At 41.7% G+C, this 22634-nt stretch overlaps 1 protein-coding gene and 1 long non-coding RNA gene across 11 annotated transcripts in view; one reads left to right on the forward strand and one right to left on the reverse strand.

Moving 5' to 3' along the window:
- MACF1 (microtubule actin crosslinking factor 1) overlaps positions 1 to 22634 on the reverse strand; it is a 449681-nt gene that overhangs the window by 335899 nt on the left and 91148 nt on the right. Inside the window, exon 1 of one of the 9 annotated variants that reach the window (XM_068268821.1) lies at positions 19465 to 19629. The exons of the other annotated variants lie outside the window; for them this stretch is intronic. Within the exon in view, the coding sequence (XP_068124922.1) occupies positions 19465 to 19558 (94 nt within the window). The 5' untranslated portion in view covers positions 19559 to 19629. Of the gene's footprint in view, positions 1 to 19464; positions 19630 to 22634 lie in introns of those variants that run through there. 9 annotated transcript variants of the gene reach the window in all.
- LOC137546403 (uncharacterized) overlaps positions 1 to 22634 on the forward strand; it is a 175427-nt gene that overhangs the window by 78052 nt on the left and 74741 nt on the right. The window lies entirely within an intron of this gene.

Below are 22634 nucleotides of genomic sequence, written 5' to 3' on the forward strand. Positions count from 1 at the left end.
AAAATTTTACAATGGGCAAACTGATTAAATGATTTATAAATAAATATTGTAAAAATAATGTTATTCATTACGTTATTTTTACTCCAGGTATTCATTAGTATTAAATCAGCTTTCGCCAGAGATCTGATCTTATATTGCTCTCTCGCTGAAGTACAAAGCTATGTACGCTCTGCTGGCTGCAGAAGCTATAGATACAATTGTTTATCTCATCAGTTTTATTTTTTACTTCAGGTTTGCTTTCAACTTTTGTGGCTTGTGGTTGTAAATAGTATTTTCATCAAACCTTCAGAATTCTGACGCCAACAATTAACCACTGCTAAATTTACTACACTGGTGTCAGGAATGTCAACTCACTGCTCATACAACTCACAGTACTGCGGTGTAACTGGTCGCGTTAATCTAACTAGCTGCATGCAGGCTCTGTATTAAAGTCTGTGTCTAGTCTCCATTGCATGCATGCATTATGCAGCTGACCACTGTGAACCTAGCCTTATACTTCATCTCAGGCACAAACCGAGCTCCTACCCTTCTAACCATCTTCATATGAATTCATCTCAAACTTAGGCTACAAAGAGGAAGCGGAAAGCTGTGAGCAGTGTTAACTGTAGCAGAAGAGATAAAGAGTAGAGAAACCGAGAGCCCAATATAGTGTAGTATGTTAAGCATAAATGAAGTAAAGGTTATCGTGAGAAAATTATACTCACAAACATGGGTTACCACACAGGCAACCACTGTATAGGCAGGTGAGGAGATTAGACCTGTCCTCACTCAGGGATAAGAAGTCGCTCTCTGTAGATGCGAAAGGGGGTAGATCACCCCTCCACCAGCGGTGGACACGGTATAGCAGTAGGAGAACAGAGGCGCCAGCAGGATAAAAGTGGATAAAAACTTTAAAATTTGCTGGGAGGAAGTGGTGGACTTACCTCCATAAAGCAGACACGAAAGACTGTCTGAATAGTAGTCACATTTATTAATTAGTACCCCAAAACAGTGCAACGCGTTTCGCAGGCCCAGCCCGCTTCATCAGGCAATAAAAATGGGGACAAGACAGAATTTCAGCAATAGCAGGTGTAGCGCCTCAGTCTCAGTGAGGCGCTACACCTGCTATTGCTGAAATTCTGTCTTGTCCCCATTTTTATTGCCTGATGAAGCGGGCTGGGCCTGCGAAACGCGTTGCACTGTTTTGGGGTACTAATTAATAAATGTGACTACTATTCAGACAGTCTTTCGTGTCTGCTTTATGGGAGGTAAGTCCACCACTTCCTCCCAGCAAATTTTAAAGTTTTTATCCACTTTTATCCTGCTGGCGCCTCTGTTCTCCTACTGCTGTAGCAGAAGAGAGACATTTTACTTACAACAAAATGCAACATGGTACAAATTACAAAAACACCAATGCTTTTATGAAGTGTCATTTTATTAGACCAACAAATCTCTGCTGCCTGCAGATCAATATGAGCCCTTAAAATGTCAAATAGAAAACTATAGTGTATTTCCTACTATATAGTTCCTGAATTTAAAAAAAAGTTATTTTCAAATTTACCTCAGAAGAGAAGTGATGTTAAACTGCTGTTTCTTTTCTCTACGGTCCTATTCATTTTTTATATGGCTTGACGTTTCTCCCTCTAGTGGTTACCTGTATGTAAAACTGTGCACAGGATAAGTTCAGAAGTCAGGAAGGAGATGTATTCCCAACTGCTCAGAGATTGGGACAGGAAGGCGTCTCATACTGTTGATGCTTACGGTCAGACACATACATTCATCCAAAGTTTGGCGGGGGTGGTGGCGGTGGGGGTCAGGGGGCATTGGGTAGCAAGTGATTTCTAATTTGGTCCCTGGGTAGGAGAACATATTTTATGGATTTTAAGAGGGACAACAAAGGATGCTTTGCAGTGATGCATTCACACCAATCTGAATACTAGCAAATACCTTATGTTTTAAGAAGGCAAACTTTTATTTTGTAAGAGATATTTTAGAAGACTACATTCCTTTGCACATATACATCACTAGAGGATAGAAATTAGAGATATAAACATGCCTGCTCCCTGCATGTGTAAAGTATACATGACTAAATGAAAAGGTTTTAACACAATACACATTAATAAGATTAGTGTAAATATTTATCAGCTGATCACATTCATGTATGTACCAGACTGGAAAAATAATTTTTTGATGCCTTTAAGCCAACCTGTTATGGGGGCGGGGGAGCAGGTACTAAAGATACTTACCTTAGACACTTAGTTGGAAACCTCTGGATGATTCAGAGGCTTCCTGGATCTTCATTGAACCCATCAATCTACATCAGGGTCCTATTTCATCTCAGTAAAACAAAGCTGATTGTGTACAGCCTTTTTCCTCCATCCATGAGTGTTTCCTTCTATTGGCATGTGTGGATCTTATTCAATCCGGATGTGGTCATTCACGGCAGGAGCACTTCCACTAGAGACCCATTCGACGAGCTTTTATCAAATAGGTATAGACGGACCCAACATGGGGCGATGACCTATAAGTAGTTCCAGGAAGCCTCTCCTGCTACGGATTTAATTATGTCACTTTTTTCACTCCAGCTATGCTTTAATTTTGAGACCCTACCAACACTTCACACACCAACCAGCACATTAGTTACACATAATGGATGGATATGGCCAGGGGAGATTAGTAAGAAACCTGGTCACTGGAAGACGCCTCATCCCAGACACAGATATGCATGTACAGTTACATCCAGCAACAGTAAAGTATGCTTTGCCCAGCATCACCACTGTGATAAGACCCTTGCACTGTGAATACAGGAAACCTGCTACTATTTGTTTTGCCTGGTATCCCGTTATCAGTAACTTCAGTACCATACAGAATACTGACAGAAACTGTGCACACCCCTTTCAAGAATGAGTTATCTTTAGGTGGGAAGGCTCACATACATGCATACATACAGAGACCTCTGTGTAAAAAGCTGCAATTTCTGACAAAAAACAGGATAGAAACCTGAAACTACATACACGCGCTGGTTTGAACTCGACTGCTTCAGCCAAGAATCGTGACTCAAACCAGCGTGTGTACAGCGCACGCATGATCCCAGGCATGCCAAATCATAAGCAATCCCCCGACATCCAACTGCATTGTTCTCCCTTCACCCTGGGAATCCACTCCATTGTGGGCCACTCGGTGCTTCTCCTGAGCAGCCCATTCTCCACATAGCAACAGATGCCTCGCTAGCCTGGAGTCTGATGATGCGTTTGTACATCATTGGCAATACTCTGTTGCCCAATGGATCGAGTACCAATCCAGGCCAACAGAGATCCTCCAAAGACCCCTCCGTGTGTACAGGGCTTAATAATCTATAACAGAAGGAAGCAAATATTCATTTTAAAAAATAACACAATCACCTTGGTTTACTAGAAGTTTTCCAGCAAACCTGGATTCACTTGATTACAAATTGCCCGCTATTAGGTGAGAAAAAGTTTACAGTCCTTACCTGGGTCATATCAGACTGACAATGACCGCAGTACTAACCTACCTTTCAATGTATATTGTTTAGAGTGAAGGATCAATCATGTTCTCTAGTTCCGCTGGCTTTGTAAATCAAGCCTAAAGTACTATTTGATGGGCTGGACATACACTATATAATTTGTCTGCTTGATAGCTTTGCGATCCAATCATTCATTTGGTCCATCACCTTGCACCATTAGATAGTAGACAATATCAAAAAAGCTGCAGCCAATAGCATGTGTGAACAGCAGGTTTCAGAATAAAGTTATGGAAACCCCAATCACATACTGCTCACCCTCAAGCCCACACTCCATGCTCCCAGCATGTATGAGGTGATAAAGAATGGATGTTGGAACAATGCTCAATTCGTAGCACACCCCCACCCCTCCCGCCAACAATCCAGTGTTAGAAAATATTAGGTGCTATGTCTCGGCCACATGCAGGTTATATGACTGAGCTGTCACACACACTGCAATGCATGCTCTCGGTAACTAAGCAATGTCCCAGATGCAGATGTCAAGTGAAAAATACAGACCTATTAATGTTAATGGCGAAAAAACAAGTGAAAAGTTCAAAAGGAAGGCTCTCCCAAGGTTTTTATTAAGAGGTTTCCGTGTTCCTTCTTCCTGCGTCCAGCAGACACTGGAGACAATAGTTCACTTGTTACTCACCGTGCTAGGGTTCTTGATGGAAATACATAGGACAGTATACTGTTAGTAGCAATATTATAATTATTCAGCTTTTATATTTAAAAGCCTTCACTTTCCAGTGCAAGAAAATAAAATCCAGCATGTAGGAGAATTGTTGACCCACTCAGCATTGCTAGTTGGTAATATATTACTCATACACCATACATTGATTATGGGATGACAAGCCCAAAAACCCTATTGTGCCTGTGGCCAGTACTATAAGTTTCTTAATGCATTACCAGCAGCTAAACTAGAACACGTTACACTCAGTGCATCTTGTGATAAATTGAGGCAAAGTCTCAAACATTCAGCTGTTTATGCCAGTTTGTGATATGGTAGTATGCATGATGCCTTGAGGGGGAACAAGAGAATGGGTTGACTATGTAGAACACCCCTCGAGCTGTTCTGACGCCCGTGGAAATTACAAATCGAGTGCAATTAAAATGCAGCTGAATAGCAGTGGTTCAAAGTAGTTAAACCCTCTTCACTAAGGTTAAAAAAAAAAGTTTCTCTATTGCTTTTGCTGGGGAGATTTCACCTGCTCCTGTTAGCTGTGATAACTAGCATAGTACCGGCGGACCCTTACTTACAGTTTATGTTGCGGGGGATTGTTTGTAAGTTGAATTTGTTTGTAAGTTGAGTCCTGTATTAAACGTGGTGAGAGGTGGAAAAATATATCTCTGAAACTTAACTCGAGTCAATTATAAGTAGGGCACTGTATGCAACAGGAAAATGCTCCCTTATGTAAAATGTAAATCGAGACCATCAGTAAAAATCTGGCAGAGCCAACTCTTCACTCCCAAATTCCAAAGTTGTTGTTGGATTTGCGTTTTAAATATGAGTTGATAGGTTTAGATATACCGATACATGAACTCCTTCATGCTTCAATAGTGCAGTAGGTAAATAAAAAACCGTAATGGTTACCTTTTTTTTTTTTGTGCTAATAACACACCTAAACGGAATGATGTTAGCGACACTAAATTAGCAAAGGGTTTAGTAAACTGCTAACACTACTGGAATCATATACAAGTCAAATGAGTTACTGTGTAACGACCTGAGCAGCAAATGTCCTCCACATTAGTCATTGAGATCCAGCCTCGCTTTAACTGCTCAGCAAAATAGCACTCTGTGGAAACTATTTGGTTGGCAGTTGAATTCCTGGCCATATCTTCCTTCAGAAAAGAGACATTTGTAAATCGTTTCATACATCTGCCCATCTATGGCTGGCAGTTCACAGTCCAATGGAATCTCCTATCTGCATGACAGACAATTTTTTTCACTAATTACCGTACTTTAGATCTAGTCAGAAGCTCAATTCTTCACATTTGATTTTAATTTGACCATAAGCCAGATGTACTAGAAGCCCATAGTGGTATAAACAGCAACTTCCTTTCCTGTGTACGGTAGTTTCCTCACATAAGTTCTATTTTCTGATTAGCAGGAAGTGACTGTTCCCTGCTGAGTGTCTGGGAATCTGCAGTGCCTCTCATAATGCTGCAACTATCTATTGCAGTACATCCATGCATTCAAGGTAAGCTGGCCCAACTGAAAGGCAAACAATCTGCCTGACATCTTAATGCTGCTTTTCAGATTTCCCTAGGTAAGCATTTTGCATGTAGTAGTACTGACAACTATTAATTCACTGGCTCCCTTAACAATAATGGACATCCTTTTAATGGCACAGAGTACACTTGGGAAAACACAGCAAAACATGAGCATTTACATATCTCTGTTAATCAAAGTCACAAGTGCCCATACAGAGGTCGTTAATTCCAAAAGCTTTCTTCACAGTGCAATTGCTCCTGAACAGGGTAGACCACTCAGAGACAGAAGCACTCCCTGTAAGGACTCTTTCAGACGTCCGCTTCCAGTTCAGCCTCCTGACTGCCAGTTAACAATGTGTAATTTAATGCAGCTAAATGGCAGTGTTTGTACCCCCACGCAACAGTATAAGTCATGCAGTGCGGTCATCAGTCATTTAAAAAAAAAAACAACACTACAGCTTCGCTCGGATGCAACTCAGTAATGTGGCCGCCTCTCCACCACTCATGCCAAACACTAGCAAGGAACTGGCAGTGAATTTGCGCATATGGGAAAAAAAGGGGGGGGGGGGAAATGCAACCAGAAAATGTGGGCGCTGGTAGTCTATCGTAAATTAATGGTAAACGCTACTGATATTAGACTAAAGCTGCACCCAATCTTACGCCCACACAGAACCCTACCCCTGACTCCTAATCTTGAATGCTCACCCCTCCCTGTGCAAACCCCCGTCCTGCCTCCTAACCTAAAAGAGACTCCGTAACAAAAATTGCATCCTGTTTTTTATCATCCTACAAGTTCAAAAAGCTATTCTAATGTGTTCTGGCTTACTGCAGCACTTTATACTATCACTGTCTCTGTAATAAATCAATGTATCTTTCCCCTGTCAGACTTGTCAGCCTGTGTCTGGAAGGCTGTTTTAGTAACAAATTCTGGGATACGATCCTTTATATTGTGAAGGATCAAAAAACGCAGTCCTTTTGGGGGCAATCCACCTTGCCCATCAACACTTGTTTGTACTTTTAAAAAGGACTATATGTACTATAATGCAATCTCAGAAAGGCAAAAAAAAAAAGTCTCTGAAAAAACTTTATTGACACGTAGAAAAACAGGAAAAATGGTTCTTCAATATCACAATAATAGGTCTTAAAAACATACTAATTGATTTGAAACAAAAAGTGGTTGTGGCTTTGTGGGCATTTAAACTCCAAGGCAACGACACATGTTCGTTTCGGGCTTTTGTATAAAGTTATATGTGTTCTTCGTCAGGCCGTGATGCCCAATTCTGCATAGCTCAACCAGACGAAGAAAGACCAATCAGGCGAGAAGAGCCAAAAAATGGGGGGCGTCTGAACTGACCAGACGCACTGAACCTTCCCAGAGGCTATAATAAAGTGCTGCGAAGCACTTTATTATAGCCTCTGGGAAGGTTCAGTGCGTCTGGTCAGTTCAGACGCCCCCCATTTTTTGGCTCTTCTCGCCTGATTGGTCTTTCTTCGTCTGGTTGAGCTATGCAGAATTGGGCATCACGGCCTGACGAAGGGCACATATAACTTTATACAAAAGCCCGAAACGAACATGTGTCGTTGCCTTGGAGTTTAAATGCCCACAAAGCCACAACCACTTTGTGTTTCAAATCAATTAGTATGTTTTTAAGACCTATTATTGTGATATTGAAGAACCATTTTTCCTGTTTTTCTACATGTGTCAAAGTTTTTTCAGAGACTTTTTTTTGCCTTTCTGAGATTGCATTATAGTACATATAGTCCTTTTTAAAAGTACAAACATGTGTCTGGAAGGCTGCCAAGTTCTTCAGTGTTGTGGTTCTGCTATGAACTCCCCCTTCTAGGCCCCTCTATGTTTTGGTGGCCATTTTGTTTGTTTATAAACAAACTTTTTAAAACTGTTTTTAACCACTTTTAATGCGGCGAGGAGCGGCAAAATTGTGTCAGAGGGTAATAGGAGATGTCCCCTAACGCACTGGTATGTTTACTTTTGTGCGATTTTAACAATACAGATTCTCTTTAACTGTCCCCTGCAAACATGCAGCAAGAAACGATAAATATCAGGCACAGCCACAGACACCCATAGAAAAATCAGTGAAAGGAGGATACTTAGCAGGCGCAGCCACACGCTATGTAGACTGCAGCAACAAATATGGGCACCAAGGCCAAGAGCCCGCTATTTGTGGCAACAGTTTCCATAGCAGGTGGCTCCATCTTTCACCAAAATTTCTATAGGCGCCTTTAGCAGCACCCAAACACATCTCCGGCACCCAGATGTCCTGTTTCCATGAATTCACCTCCTTCAGCCTCCTTTGTGAAAAAGGCCTAACTGCTACAAACTGCGCTTTTCTACTGAAGTGTAGGTGCCAAAAATAGGTCTCGGCAGCAGCATTTTGGTGCACTGGACATGACCTCATACACTGAATGTACTGATAGTAACAATATACCAGATTCAACAATACCAGTTCAGTCCAAATAAAACAGTTATGTTAGTTATGACAGTTCACTGTGAAACAAACCAGCCGAGTCTCTGGACTCTGTGGGAGGTCAATGAGGAGAGCTCTGCCACTTAGGTTCTTAATGGTGAACTAGAACAGCAACGCCATGGCTGTAATAAGTGGGATGACCAAGGCATTAACAGCAAGGAACTACCTTATCACAAGGGCTTTTCAAGTCATTTATACAGACCAATTAAAGGAAACCTTTCTCAAACCCTATGTAGTTCTAATGATAAGCAAAGTCTTTTCCAGTAGAGCTTATGCTGGGTACACACGATACGTTTTTCCGCTCGATTTTCCACCCGATCATTTTTTCCACTCGATTCTGCTCTCAATTCTCTTATCTTCCCCTCGTTTTTCTTATCTGATGATAAGATGCCTGATGCCTCTTTCCAGCTGCTTTCTAACTACTTTATGTGGGTGATGATTGGAAAAAGGGAGGTGTCTGGGCAGTCTCCAGTTCAGCAAGACTGCACGGTCATCTCAACAGGAAGACACAAGACAGTCTTTTTAACATATCTATAGGAAAATGTACAAAAAAATGCATTGTTAACTAATGAAAATTTACTATCAGAGGCATAAAAAGGAAGGGTGAACAAGGACTTTAAACATTTTCTCCAGCCAGCTGCTTGACTCATTTGAGTCTGGAGGTAACAGATGAAACAGATATAATAATGTGTATTTGAACTTCAAACACAAAAGAATGCATGAGTAAAGTTGCTTGTTAGGGCTAACTCAAGAGGAGGAAGGGCCCAACAACTCCAAGGAGCCAAATAGCTAAGGCCTTAATTAATGGGAATGGAGCAGGATCCAAAAATGTTCCTGCTGGCTCCTTGGTCTCAATATTAATGTGTATACTTTTGACAGGAGGTATGAAAAGGTCCATTTAAACTCACTTCACAATGCATAGCGATGTCAAAAACAGAAATGTTATTTTCACAAACCTTTCCAATTCTATTGTAAGAAAGAGAAAAGTAAAAACATATTCAAAAATTAAGTGCAATGGCCGATATAACTGGGGGATGGAGTTGGAAAATATAGAAATCACTTGTGCAAGTCACCACTAGTTTTTGAACAAAAAGTGGAATTTAATTTCAAACGAAGGCCAAGATGAAATAAGCATGGACTGCTATGTTTAACCCTCTTCATATGTAAGCAAGTTACCAGGTTGCCAAGTGATCCACCAGCTTCAATGACATGAAGCAAGTAGGAAAACATCCTCTAGAAATTCTGTGTCAGCTACGGCAAGTAAATTGAAGCCTGTGGATCAGCCTGACATCCAAGGGACAGTTAAAAAAGGGTAGCATGGCAGCCTATAGATCCTTTAGGAAATTATGTTTCAGGAGTTAAAGGGAACCTGAAGCGAGTAAAATTATTTAAAATAAACACAACGTAGACATATTACATACATACCTTGCCGTCAGTTCCTCTCAAATTCAATTCTCACCATTTTCTTCTTACAGTGAACCCTTCCAGTTCTGACAATATACCAGTTGCTGTCAGTTATATATCAGCAGCTGTCAGTTACAGCTGAATGTGCAAGGTAATGTCCATGTTTCCCTATGGCTCAAGTGGGTGATATTACAGTTTAACAATGTGCTGACCAGGAAGCTGTTATGGGGTAATAGCCATTTTTAAAATGGAGGACAGATAATTCCATTGATCGCAGTGGACAAAATGGGACGCAGGAGAGGAGAAAAAGATTGAGGAGTAGACTACACAGGAGGCAAGTATGGCCTGTGTATGGTTATTTTGACTTTTTATTTTCAGTTCAGGTTCTCTTTAACAATGCATGTTCAGTAACACTTAAAAAATATACATTTAAACTTTCAAAGTATGGTATATTTTATAGGGCTGTAAAGAAATAGTTACTTAAAAACTATATGCAGCCTGAATACTGTTCACATACTGTGCAAGAAAATAGACTGAAGTCTGAGCAGTTCATACTTGTTCACGTCTATTGACTTACGCACAACCTACATTTACAAGGTAGGGTGTAGTTGGTAAAGGTATGCATCTCCATTACAAGAAATGCCTATACTGTAAAACAAACCATCATGCCCTTTGCACACAGACAGATTTGCTACCCCATAGCTAGGGTCAAGGTTTTTCTGCTTTGGTGTAGCAAGAGTACATGCTGCACCGACTGAAACAAATGTTAACTGAAATCTTTGAGGACTACGGTAAGGATTAGATTGTGAGCCCCTCTGAGGACAGTTAGTGACAAAACAATATATATTTTGTAAGGGTGCGTACACACGGACTACTGCCACCGACGACGGGTCCGTCAGACCCTCCCACTGGGCGGACGTTCAGCCGACAGTAGCACGTGTGGACGTGCTGTCGGCAAACTGATAAGGCTGTTTCTGAACGATGAGCTCAGCGGATTGTTCAGGAACGGCTTTATCTGTCCGCCAACAGCGTGTACACACGCGCTACTGTCGTCTGAATGTCCGCCCAGCGGGAGGGTCTGCCGGACCCATCGGAGGCGGCAGTAGTGCGTGTGTACGCACTTAAATAAAGCACTGTGGAAGATGACAGAGTAAATAAATACTAAAGAATATTGAGTCTCAGGATTATTCGGCCTCGATAGGGATTGGCCAATGAGAAGTATGCTTTCTGGTTGCGTTAGACTCAAAGTTAAAAATAGGCCTAGCTAAAACAGTACTATAACCCACTCTATTTATATACCATGAACTATGAATTAAATGTTAAAATACAGTAATTTATAAAGACTGGGTTCCACGGCTCCCCCAAGGTTAAAGCGCAGCAAAGCCCAAAAACAGACTGAGAATTTGGCCTTCACCACTGTGAGTACTGCCAGCGATTTGTGCTGATTGGGTAAGTTCTGGATAACTGGGACTCTACTGTATCAGCATAAGGGTGAAATCTGGAAGTCCTTCTTAGATGCTCCCCAAGAAAGCTACTTCCCTTGCTGTCATGCTGATCTTTTTGTTTCAGCACTCTCTGAACAGAACAAAAAACACCGCCTGAAAAGTAAATGTTTAATGCTTTAAATAATGGCGCTGGACAATATATAGCAGCAAGAAAAACTTTTAGGAACTGTATCTCTGGTACATCAGGCATTCCTCTGGTACCTGGTCAACGCTGTACCTCTGGCATATCAGGCTAGTAATTCTGCATTCAGGTACCGGCCACTGCTGTACCTCAGGCATATCAGGCTAGTAATTCTGCATTCAGGTACTGGTCACTGCTGTACCTCAGGCACATCAGGCTGGTAATTCTGCATTCAGGTACTGGTCACTGCTGTACCTCAGGCATATCAGGCTAGTAATTCTGCATTCAGGTACTGGTCACTGCTGTACATCAGGCACATCAGGCTAGTAATTCTGCATTCAGGTACTGGTCACTGTTGTACCTCAGGCACATCAGGCTGGTAATTCTGCATTCAGGTACTGGTCACTGCTGTACCTCAGGCATATCAGGCTAGTAATTCTACATTCAGGTACTGGTCTCTGCTGTACCTCAGGCACATCAGGCCAGTGATTTTGCATTCAAGCACCGTCCACTGCTGTACCTCAGGCATATCAGGCTAGTAATTCTGCATTCAGGTACCATCCACTGCTGTACCTCAGGCATATCAGGCTAGTAATTCTGCATTCAGGTACCATCCACTGCTGTACCTCAGGCATATCAGGCTAGTAATTCTGCATTCAGGTACCATCCACTGCTGTACCTCAGGCATATCAGGCTAGTAATTCTGCATTCAGGTACCAGCCACTGCTGTACCTCAGGCATATCAGGCTAGTAATTCTGCATTCAGGTACTGGTCACTGCTGTACCTCAGGCATATCAGGCTAGTAATTCTTCATTCAGGTACCGGTCTCTGCTGTACCTCAGGCACATCAGGCCAGTGATTTTGCATTCACGTACCATCCACTGCTGATATCAGGCCAGTGATTCTAGCTCAGGCACATCAGGCCAGTGATTTTGTATTTAGTTTTGATGTGTGTCTCTCAACGAGCATCCAAAGAAATGCATTACAGCCCCCGCCGCACATTATGGGGCTTTGACAGATTAAGAAGACATAGGAAAGGAAGCGAATGCCTGGACACACCTGGTTTACCCTCAGCGTCTATCCTGGGGGGGAGACACACCTTTATTGCTCTGCCACACCTTCCCAGTCAGACACCTCTAAGCTTTAAAAGGCAAGTCAACTCCTTTTGTATGTCAATATATATTATTTGTTACTGTGTCAAAAGTTGCTTATCTGCATTGCTTCTCAAATACCATGAAGGAATAGCATAGTATTAGTACTTTTTTTAAATTCCAATTAACAAAAAGCATCAATATCAAAGTCTTTTTTTATAAAAACACGGAATGAAAAGTGTTCTGCTTCCACAGCTACACTGAGCACAATGACTCCTTTCCTGGCCCTGGTGTATTGACAATGCTGTCACATCCTTGCCAAGCCCTACAGCTGTTGTCACAACTGTAAACAACATGCTGTGTAAATCTGGTCAATATAAAAAACGCCCTTCATTGCACCATGCCTTTCATAGGCCTGGTGCACACCAGAGGAGTTTTTCTGAGCGTTTGAGTTTTTAAATCTGCTGCTAATGTTATCCTATATGTCTGTGCACACTGGAGCAATGAGGTTTTGTAAAAAAAAACCCATAACATTATATTGGGAAGAGCTTTTGAAACCTCTAAAAGCTCTTCCCAATATAATGCTATGGGGTTTTTTTACAAAACCTCATTGCTCCAGTGTGCACAGACACATAGGATAACATTAGCAGCAGATTTAAAAACTCAAAACGCTCAGAAAAACTCCTCTGGTGTGCACCAGACCTTACACCTTTTAATCTTTTAGCATGAATAACAAAGCTATTCCTTTGGTTTTGCAAAACTAAGAGTAGCTGAACATTAGAAAATAAGCATTCAGCACACATTCTGAGCAAAAACATGCACATTGTGTGGCTGCTGACAGGTCTGCAAGCTCAAACTCAGGGATCTGCCTAAGGCTGGCCATACACTTGGAAGATTTGTGGTAGATCGGTCAATGATGAATATCTTCCTAAGGCCTCTTTCAGACGGAAGGGTGAACTGCACGCTTGTTGGGCAGTTCAGCCTCCTGGCTGTCACTCATAAGTACCATTCTGGTGCAATTTAAATGAAGCCAAGTGGCAACGGTTTAAACACCACACATGTAAGTCGCTGACATATGGTGGTTACCCGGCATGTCGTGTCTGAGCACGGTTGCAGCCGCTCTCAGATGTGACTCTATGCGCCTGTACTGAGTGCTAACAAGCGCCCGGCAGGAGCAGGGCAGCAGCTGACAGGTGGTGAATTCACTACCTGTCAGCTACCCCTCTGAAAGCGGTCTAATACTGATCACACACTTGTTCTACCACTCTACAGCACTATTCGATATTAGACAAGATTTCAACAGAAACTCTATCTAATGTTTATTCTACAACTGTTAGTTCTTTACAGCATGAAGCACTACAAAGCTATTAAAATCTTGATTATAGGCTGCTGCTGCCTACTTCCACAAATCCTATATGCCTCGATGGGTACCTAAAATGATGTTACCCACAACTGGGGTTAATTGGTAAATACAATTTTTACTAAATGAGTACATGCTACAATAATGTTGAGAAACACTGGTATACAGTACAAACAATACACATGAACAACATAAATGATGCTCTGATAGGAGGAACCACTATAGGTAGCAGATGTGCCCCATATCCCCCTCCCCAACACAGGAAGCCAAATGTGCCCTAGGCTTAGGTTGGCCTCCAGTTCAGGTAGCAGATGAGACTCCTCCTGTATAGGTACCCTGGCATGCACCAGTATTAAGTAGCCTCCACCTCAGTATGGGCAGATAGGTAGCAGGTGTGCCTCTCCCTCCCTCTCTATGCCGAGTTGTGAGCAGGGCATACATTAGGTTACTTACCAGCTCTCAGCTTCCACTGCTGTCGTGTCAGTCTCCATGTGGTCCGCTAGCATGTAATGGCAGTGGGTCACATGACTAACCACCATTATAGTCATGGAGATGCAACGCTGGATGCGCAGCTGAAGGGAGATCGGTGGTGGAAGTTGCGAGCGGATGGGTAACCTCATTTATACTCTGCTTTTTCCACCGAGCCCGAGCAGCGGCTCCGTGCTACTGCACAGGCATGAGCCCTCCTGCACAGCTGCAAGCTTCAGGGGTCCCAATGCTAGAATGGCGAGCGGAAGGGGGATATGGGGGACACTTCTGGGGGATCCAGAGGCTTCCCTCTACTGAGGTAAGTATGCAATTTTTTTTAGTTTTCATTTCAAAACTCATAGGTTTGCTGTAATGTCCAAAAGCAATATTACCAACTGAAGCAGTAATGCCAACAGCAGATTGAGAAAGTGTAAATCTCAACACATCAATGTAGATGAGCAAATTATGCAGGTTCTATCAGAGCTTGTGGAGTTATAGCATTTGTTACAATCTACTTGTTGCCACGGATAAAAATCATTTTGGAAACTTTTGACCCGGAAATAACATGGAATTTGGTTAACATTAGTGCCAACAGTACAGTGGATCACATTACCTGTGACAGGAAGTGTGCCCTCATTTCCCCTCTCCTCTCAGGTGAATGTCCTACAGATGCTCCTAGTGACATGTTTAAAGCCCAATCTACACGATACGATTTTTAGTGCGATTTGATTACGATTCTATTTACGATCCGATTAAATCAGACATGTCCAATCGGGATTCGATTCAATTCGATTTGCCATTTCAAAACAATGGCAAATCGAATTGAATCGAATCCCGATCAGACATGTCGGATTTAATCGGATCGTAAATAGAATCGTAATCGAATCACACAAAGAATCATATCGTGTAGATGGGGCTTAAGGGGTGCCCGGGGTAAACGGGGCCAACCTCTCTCCCCCATCTAAATAGCAGAGGGTTGGCAGCATGACAGGAGTACAGTTATCTGGTACATTTGCAGATTCTCTCCTCTCCTTCACTGCAGCCCATCAGTGTTTAGAAGCATTTGTCTGTAGGCTCCCGATGTCACGTAACATGTATCAGGAGACTACGAAGTGATGCAACAGTGATAGGCATAAGTAAAAAGTAGGAGAGGATCTGGCACTGGACTAAGTAAGGAAATTGTGCTCCACTCCGGCCACTCTGCTATTTAGATGGCCATCGGTGCCTCCCCCTAGATGTTGCTGCCTGAATCAAATTCTTCAGATGGCTTCAGGGGAGAGTCGACCCTGAGGACCCCTTTATAAGACTTCTTGGCATTTGAAGTTACAGACAAAAACATGACAAGCAAGCCTCATTCACAGTGGGACATTGCGGAGCTATGTTATAAAGTCTTATAACACAGCTTACCACGCTGCAATGCTAATCCTATGGGATGTTCACAGTGCTACATTAGCGTCGCATTGTAACGTGTAGCGCTATGGTAACGCACTGCTTGCAGTGCGGTACCTCTAAACGCACACGTTACCAGTTACAGGAAAGCATACTTTTCATTGCCTGTAAGCTTTACTGTACCTACTGTATGGGACGGTAATGTACTATTAATGTGTGTTACCACCTTTTTTTTCTGCACTGCGTTGTAATGCTGCGTTGTGACTTTAACGTTGCATTACAACGCAACGTCCCACTGTGAATGGAGGCCTAAAGGTGAACATACAGGCATCAGGAAGGGTATGCTGTAAAAACAGCACAGGAGATTTGGGCACAGCCGGTGTCACCATAGGCCATAATAGGAATTACGGCTATAGCGGCGCTCAGTGAGTAATTTGGGCGCCGTCAAAGGATGGAGCACACATTACTACAAAAACATTGTAATTAAGCCACTGGAAGCCAAATGACATCATTCCCTGCTATCCATGGCGGCCTAGACAGGTGGGAAAGTATTTAACCCTGCTGGGACTTGTGCAAGAGCAGGGTAAGCCATTTATCAGCTTCACCCTGCACCCAAATCTCCCGGCGGCTGTATAATAGATATGCTCAGGAAGCCTGGCTTTAAACTGACTAAGGAAGAGGGAATGTGCAGGAAGCTTGACATTTTTGAATTTTGGACTGAAGCAACACATTTCTTTAATTTTTTTCCCCCACCAAAACTTTTTTTTTTTAGGCACAATGAAAAAATGAGGTCCTTTTGGATGCATATAAACAACTGCGTGAATGTGGCCTATAAAACTCAGTGTAGGTCAAAAGAAAGAAAGATTCAAACTTGATTCTGTACAGAGGAAATGTATTACTGATAATATGACAGCCCACCAAGTGTCACACAACAGAGATGTGGTTGTACTAACACATGGTGAGGTCTCTGATTATCAATCTCTTTCTATCTAAATCTTTGTGAAATTAATCTCCCAATCTTGCATAGTGGCATGGTGGATACTTCAAGATCTTTTAATCTCAGATTAAAAATCATCCATGAAGCTCAGACCCATCTAAGCCCTTTTTTGGCCTTTTACAACATGTTCTATGATTGTCACATATTCCTTCCTTTTTCATGTTACACACCATATAAAAATATAATCAGTTTCACTCCAAAGAGGCAGGCTGATTTGTCTGATGGAAGTGCAGGCACATCATTCAACGGACGAGGAGATGTTTGACTATTGAAAAAGTTTAAAAATATAGACTATATAGGAAAAATCCTGGACTAACTCAATCATCAGCATCTGACAGACAGGTTCCATTAGGGATACCAAACTGTTTAAAGAAAGCTACTATGTTTTTGTTGTTGCTACATTATATATAAGAGTAGATACTTCACTGGTGAAAGATTGTAGTGATAATGAGCCAAGTCAGTAGAACATGAAAGCACGCACATGTGTCATAGCATATTCTCACACACAGCATTGTTAGTATCCCAACACAGTCTCCTGTCACTCTCCTCTGCCATCCTCAACAGGTTGACATTTAGAACCCATTTTCACTTAAAGGACTACTGAAGTGAGAAGAGAAGAACATGGAGGCTGCCATATTTATTTCCGTTTAAACAACACTACCTGCCAGGCAGCCCTGTTGAGCTATTAGCTGCAGTAGTGTTTGAACACCAGAAACAAGCGTGCAGCTAATCTCGTCAGATCTGACTATGTCAGAAACACCTAATCTGCTTCATGCTTATTCAGGGTCTATGGCTAAAAGTATGAGGGTGAGGGTCAGCAGGACTGCTGCCAGGCAACTGCTATTGCTTAAAAGGAACTAAATATGGCAGCCTCCATACACCTCTGATTTCAGTTGTTCTTTAATACTCCTGTTTTGGGTTCATCACTATTACATAGCAGTTTAAAGATCTGTTAGGCAGTATAAAAACCTAATTGATCTATATCACCATTTTGTGTATTAAAATTTCATAATACCCAAGGATTACCCAATGCTTACACAACAAAATACAGATAAATTACTTAGTGTGAAGTTTGCAGCTATGTAAAATTCAGAATGAAGGCTGCATTTCCCACATTACTGACAAAATGAGTCCAGAAGCCATAATAATTCAGCTGTTACAGACATGACTGCATACATATTACAAATGTTACAGTGATGATTCACCATTACTCTTACACACTGTAACTTTGTTTTGCACAACTTATATCTGTAAATGTTATTAATAGCTAGCTGTTAAATACCACATTGGGCTTTAGAGAAACTTATAGATGGTCCCTCTTGTCATGTGCTGTATATCTTGAAGTTGCTTATTCTTGTTACACCCTCTCACTACCCCATATTCTGGCAGCTGCTACACCCATACCGTCCCTTCACCCGGACCAAGAATATCCTTTATCAATATCAATGTCACACCCAATATAGTTTCAAAATAGGTGTCCCTGTTACACCCTAGAGACATATTCCAGCAGTCATTCCGTTACTGACACTTAATAAGTCTAACTAGCACAAGTGAAAGAAAAGGGGGTTTTTTTGTCTGTGTGTCTGTGTCCAAATCTGAAGTCTGGTAATAAATTAGACGCCTTTAAGTATTCAGTGATGGTCAGTAGCTATAAGATTTAAAAATCAACTTGCCAGTTTTTTGCTCAACAATCACCAGAGGCTGAGCCAGAACTTAGCACAGGACTAATCAGATTCAGAAAGATAATCAGTTGTTATCCTACTGAATCTGATTACCCCCTGCAAAGCTCTGGTTCACCCAAAGTGAATTCCACTTCCTGTTAAAAAGCCCTTGAAGTCAGTGTCTATCTCTAGTAGAAATTATTATCCTTATTTATTTCTCCCCGTTAAATTGCTGTGAAACTTTTTTTTGAAGAGCAGAAGACCAAACTTTTCATATCAATTTCTACTTTTAGAAAGAAGGTATCAATCTAATACTTCTGCAAGAGAAGTGATCTAAACTTTTTACTTGCCAATTGTGGGGGGCGGTGGTTGTTTTTTTTTTATTTTAACTGTACATGAACAAGAATTAAGGGGCATGAACAAGATCTTTGGACAGGGCTAATTGGATTCAGAAAACTAACAATTTTAATAATCTAGCTATCAATTAATAATCAGCCTTCTGAGTCTGATTAGCCCTGTACAATGTTTGAGTTAAGCAACCCCAATCCCAGTTCATATACAGCTAAAAATTCACCTTAGAAAAGATCATCTCTAGTTCCTACCTCAGATATTTATATATACGTAGACAGCAAGGCCAGTTTTGGTTGGAAGCCAACTTAACTGCCAGCATCCTTTCCGCAAGTGATAGGAAGTCCATACAAATACAGGAAGAACACACAAACTGTATGAAGGTTGTCCTTGGCAAAAAAAAAAAAAAAAAAAAAAAAAGAGAGAGAGAACCCAGTATCCTAGCACAGCACTCAATCACATTTTTTTCCAGATTTATTTTATGCTGAAGGAAAAAAAAAACAGGTAACGTTATAGCCGCAGCATATGGTAAACATTAGTAATATCTGTAGTGTGTGAAAGCAGGATTTGCTCCATAGGGGAGCAGTTTCCTCCCTGTCTGGAACTTCTTGGGGTCATTACCACAATGCAGCCCTAATGTGAGACGTGAAAGTCACTTTTTGCTGCTGTCACTGTCCCCCGAGCCTCAGTGTGTGTGTGATCAGGACTATCAGTGAGCAGCCCTTATCTGTGGCCAGCATGTCTCACTGCCTGTCACATCCCAGCCATGCCCCTGTTGTTGTCACCCAGCCAGGCTGTCATGCAGCCCCCTGACCCTGCCCTCCCCCCCGTGTGTGTGTGTCTGCCTGCCCCCGGCCTGAGGTGCCCGGCAGCCTGCCTGCCTGAAGCAGCATCATCATGTGCACAGCAGCCACTACCTTTATATCTCTCCAGCACTCCTTCATACGCTCGCACGAACTCGTTCTCCTGGTTGCGATCCACCGGGAGCTGCCCCGGGATATACCCGGACATGGCGAACTCTTTCACAGCTGTGTGCCCGGTACCCGCCGGTGACTCCGGTGTCTAAGGATCCGACTTCCGGCTCCTGTCTCCGCCCCGCCAGCATAGGAGGACACCCATCCGAGTGATAGGGTGCTGCACTTGGGAATGGGAACATGGGCGGACACACAGCGGCCACTCTGGGAACTACTATCTAACTCAGTGAGGCTAATGGTCCCCATCTAGCGGCAATGGGCGAAATTACAATAGCCAGCATAGACTACAGTGCGAACATATGACCTCAAGTTTCAAGAGAACCTGACGTGTAAAGCCTCATCTACACAGTACGCTTTTCCGACAGATTGGGTCTAGATCTATTAGATAATTTCCAATCGGATTGCGTTAGATTTTGCAATAGATTTTGGGTACTTATCAAAGCAAAATCTATCGCAATATTGATCTGAAACAATTTGGACGTCTACACACGATGCAATTTCTTATTAGATCTATCTAATAGATCCGTCTATCTGATGGAAAATTGTACCGTGCAGATGAGGATTAAGATTTTTTTTTATTTTTTTTTTAGAGGTTGTTTCCTAATTCATTTTACAGATAATAGATTCATTTTACACAGGAGATGTATTTGTATTGCCTATCACAGCTACGAGTGGTTACAAAGAATTGTAGGCAATTTAATGAAATAATGTAGAACACACCATATTATTCAGTATTCCCAATTTTATGTTAATTAACTTGGTTTCAGCATCAGAAACACTTCCTATATCTATATATTGCTGTAAATTGGTATGTAGACTAGTCCTCACAGTGATGTTTAGTGTGGGGTGTTTAGATATGCTTCCAGAGCATTCTGGGAGGTCTGGTGTTGTTTCTAATGACTTCAGAATACTAAGTAAACAAACATTCCTGAGTGATGCACCTTCCTGCTGTCACTACCTGTCATAAATTTCAGAATGTGAATCGGGGTGAGATGATTACCATTACCATTTTACAGTGGACAAACACTGACTGAATACATTATAAATGAATACTGTAAAATACAAGCAATTTTAATCATTAAGTTACATTTAGTAAAGTTACTCTTTTATCATTACAAACGTATTTCTTTTTAGTTCCAAGGTTGAGTCAGAACATCTGATTAGAATTCCTTATCTGGGTCTGTAACTCATGAAGTATGGCTTGTGTACACAGATTTGTGTGTTATTCTGTATTTCTATGCATTATTCTGTTGCATTTTTAAAGTGTGCATTACAACCATGTGGTCATATATTGCATTTGTGGTGTGCTTAGATTGCAGTTAATATTGGGCCAGTCCTATATTTTGCACTTTGGGGATGAGCTGAAAAAATGGACTGAGGGCATTTTCCCCCACAGTGCCAGCATGCGTTCTGTGATGCCAAGCACGGCTATAGGAATTCGAATGCGGGATGCGAAAAAAAAATGCAGCATGTTGTCCGATTTTCCCTTCCCTGCATACGATTCGGATTGCTGCCTACTAATTTCAATAAGTTGTATTTTCCTGTCCAAATTGTATGCAGGGAAACGCTGAAAATTTGCAGCAGTGGAAATGGGTCCTTAAAGTACCCCTGAACCAAAAGGGTTTTTTTCCCCTTCGTTTAATAATGGTTTGCCTGCAGTGCTGTGACTTATCACACAGCACCATTCTCACTTTCCAGTGACCCCTGTAGTCCCCTACACTGCTCAGCCTTTATTTTCGATGGAGCAGAACATCAAATATGGGTGAGGAGGAAGTGGCAGCTCACCTCCTCTCAGCTCGTCGCTAGGAATGCCCCTTTCGCTCCCCGCTTAATGGTTCCGATACATTGTGTCTCGACTTGTGTGTGCTTCGGGATAGTTGTAAATACTTGTGCAGCATAGAACTATTCTGCACAAGTATTTACAACTATCCTGATGTGCACACACCTCACAGCTCTACTGTCACAGCTCTCCTGTCACAGCACCGCAGATCCATCATTAAAAGAAGGAACAAAACCTCTGGGTTCAGGAGTATTAAGTTAATTACCATTGGCAGAACTGGATCTTTACACAGAGCTAAATCACTTTGTAAACCTAGTAATAATTTCCTGACAGGGAATTAATCTATCAAGGTGTCATGTATCAATCATTAACCTTCCAATGTAATCAGTCTATGCAAATCATTCCAAATTCATATGTGCTTCAGTTATACTACCTCTGCGACTACTGAACATAACAGGCTGGAACAAGGAAATTTTCCAACCAAGGTTCCGCCCTCTTGCACAGTAATCCCCAGAGTTACAAGCCATCTGGACGTGTCTGATACAGGAAAAAGGGAGTCTGATTATGGGTATGGATGTAAAAGGAACCCTGTACCATTTTTTCTTGTTTTTCCTTTACCACTTTAAAGGTGCCTATTATTGGTAACATTTTTTTTTTTTTAAGATTCTTTATTCATAAGATAGAAGTATACGATACAGCCAATAAACCAACATAACATTGTACATATTATGAGTAGCTGAACTTTCAAAAACAGGAATATTGGCCAACAAACACAGACCAGGCTATGAGAAGTGCACAACAATTATTATTCTATCAACATAAAGGTCTCGATGCTGTGACAAATGAGAATACTACTTCATATGATGTAACAGACTATTGGCTGGAAAAATGCGACAAGATGTGCTCTTATTTATGCAAGAAAGGATAGTAGAAAGAAAGAAATAGTGAGAGTCCCAGTAGGATTAAACTACCAGGATCATAGTAAGGGGGAAAAAAAGAGGGGGGGGGGGGGTAGAAGGCCAGTAGAAAGATCTCCGCCAGGGCCAGCCCAGCCCCACCTACAACACATTTGTGAGCCAAAATAAAATGTAACCATGTTTTAGGACCCCACACGAAGGGTAAGTAATGAGAGTCATCCAGCATACAACGGTAACATTTTTTCATCAGATATAATCTTTCAATGCAATCTGTATGATCGAATGATACAGAATACTGTGCGGTGTGTGGCTAAAATTGTTGTCTAACGATTCTATGGTCAACTGGTTTAGGAAAATTAAACAGCAATGTTGGATTTTACAATTGAATCGGAAGAGAGAAAATGCCCTAATTGACC

Source organism: Hyperolius riggenbachi, chromosome 2, assembly GCF_040937935.1.
Source record: "Hyperolius riggenbachi isolate aHypRig1 chromosome 2, aHypRig1.pri, whole genome shotgun sequence".
NCBI lineage: Eukaryota > Metazoa > Chordata > Amphibia > Anura > Hyperoliidae > Hyperolius > Hyperolius riggenbachi.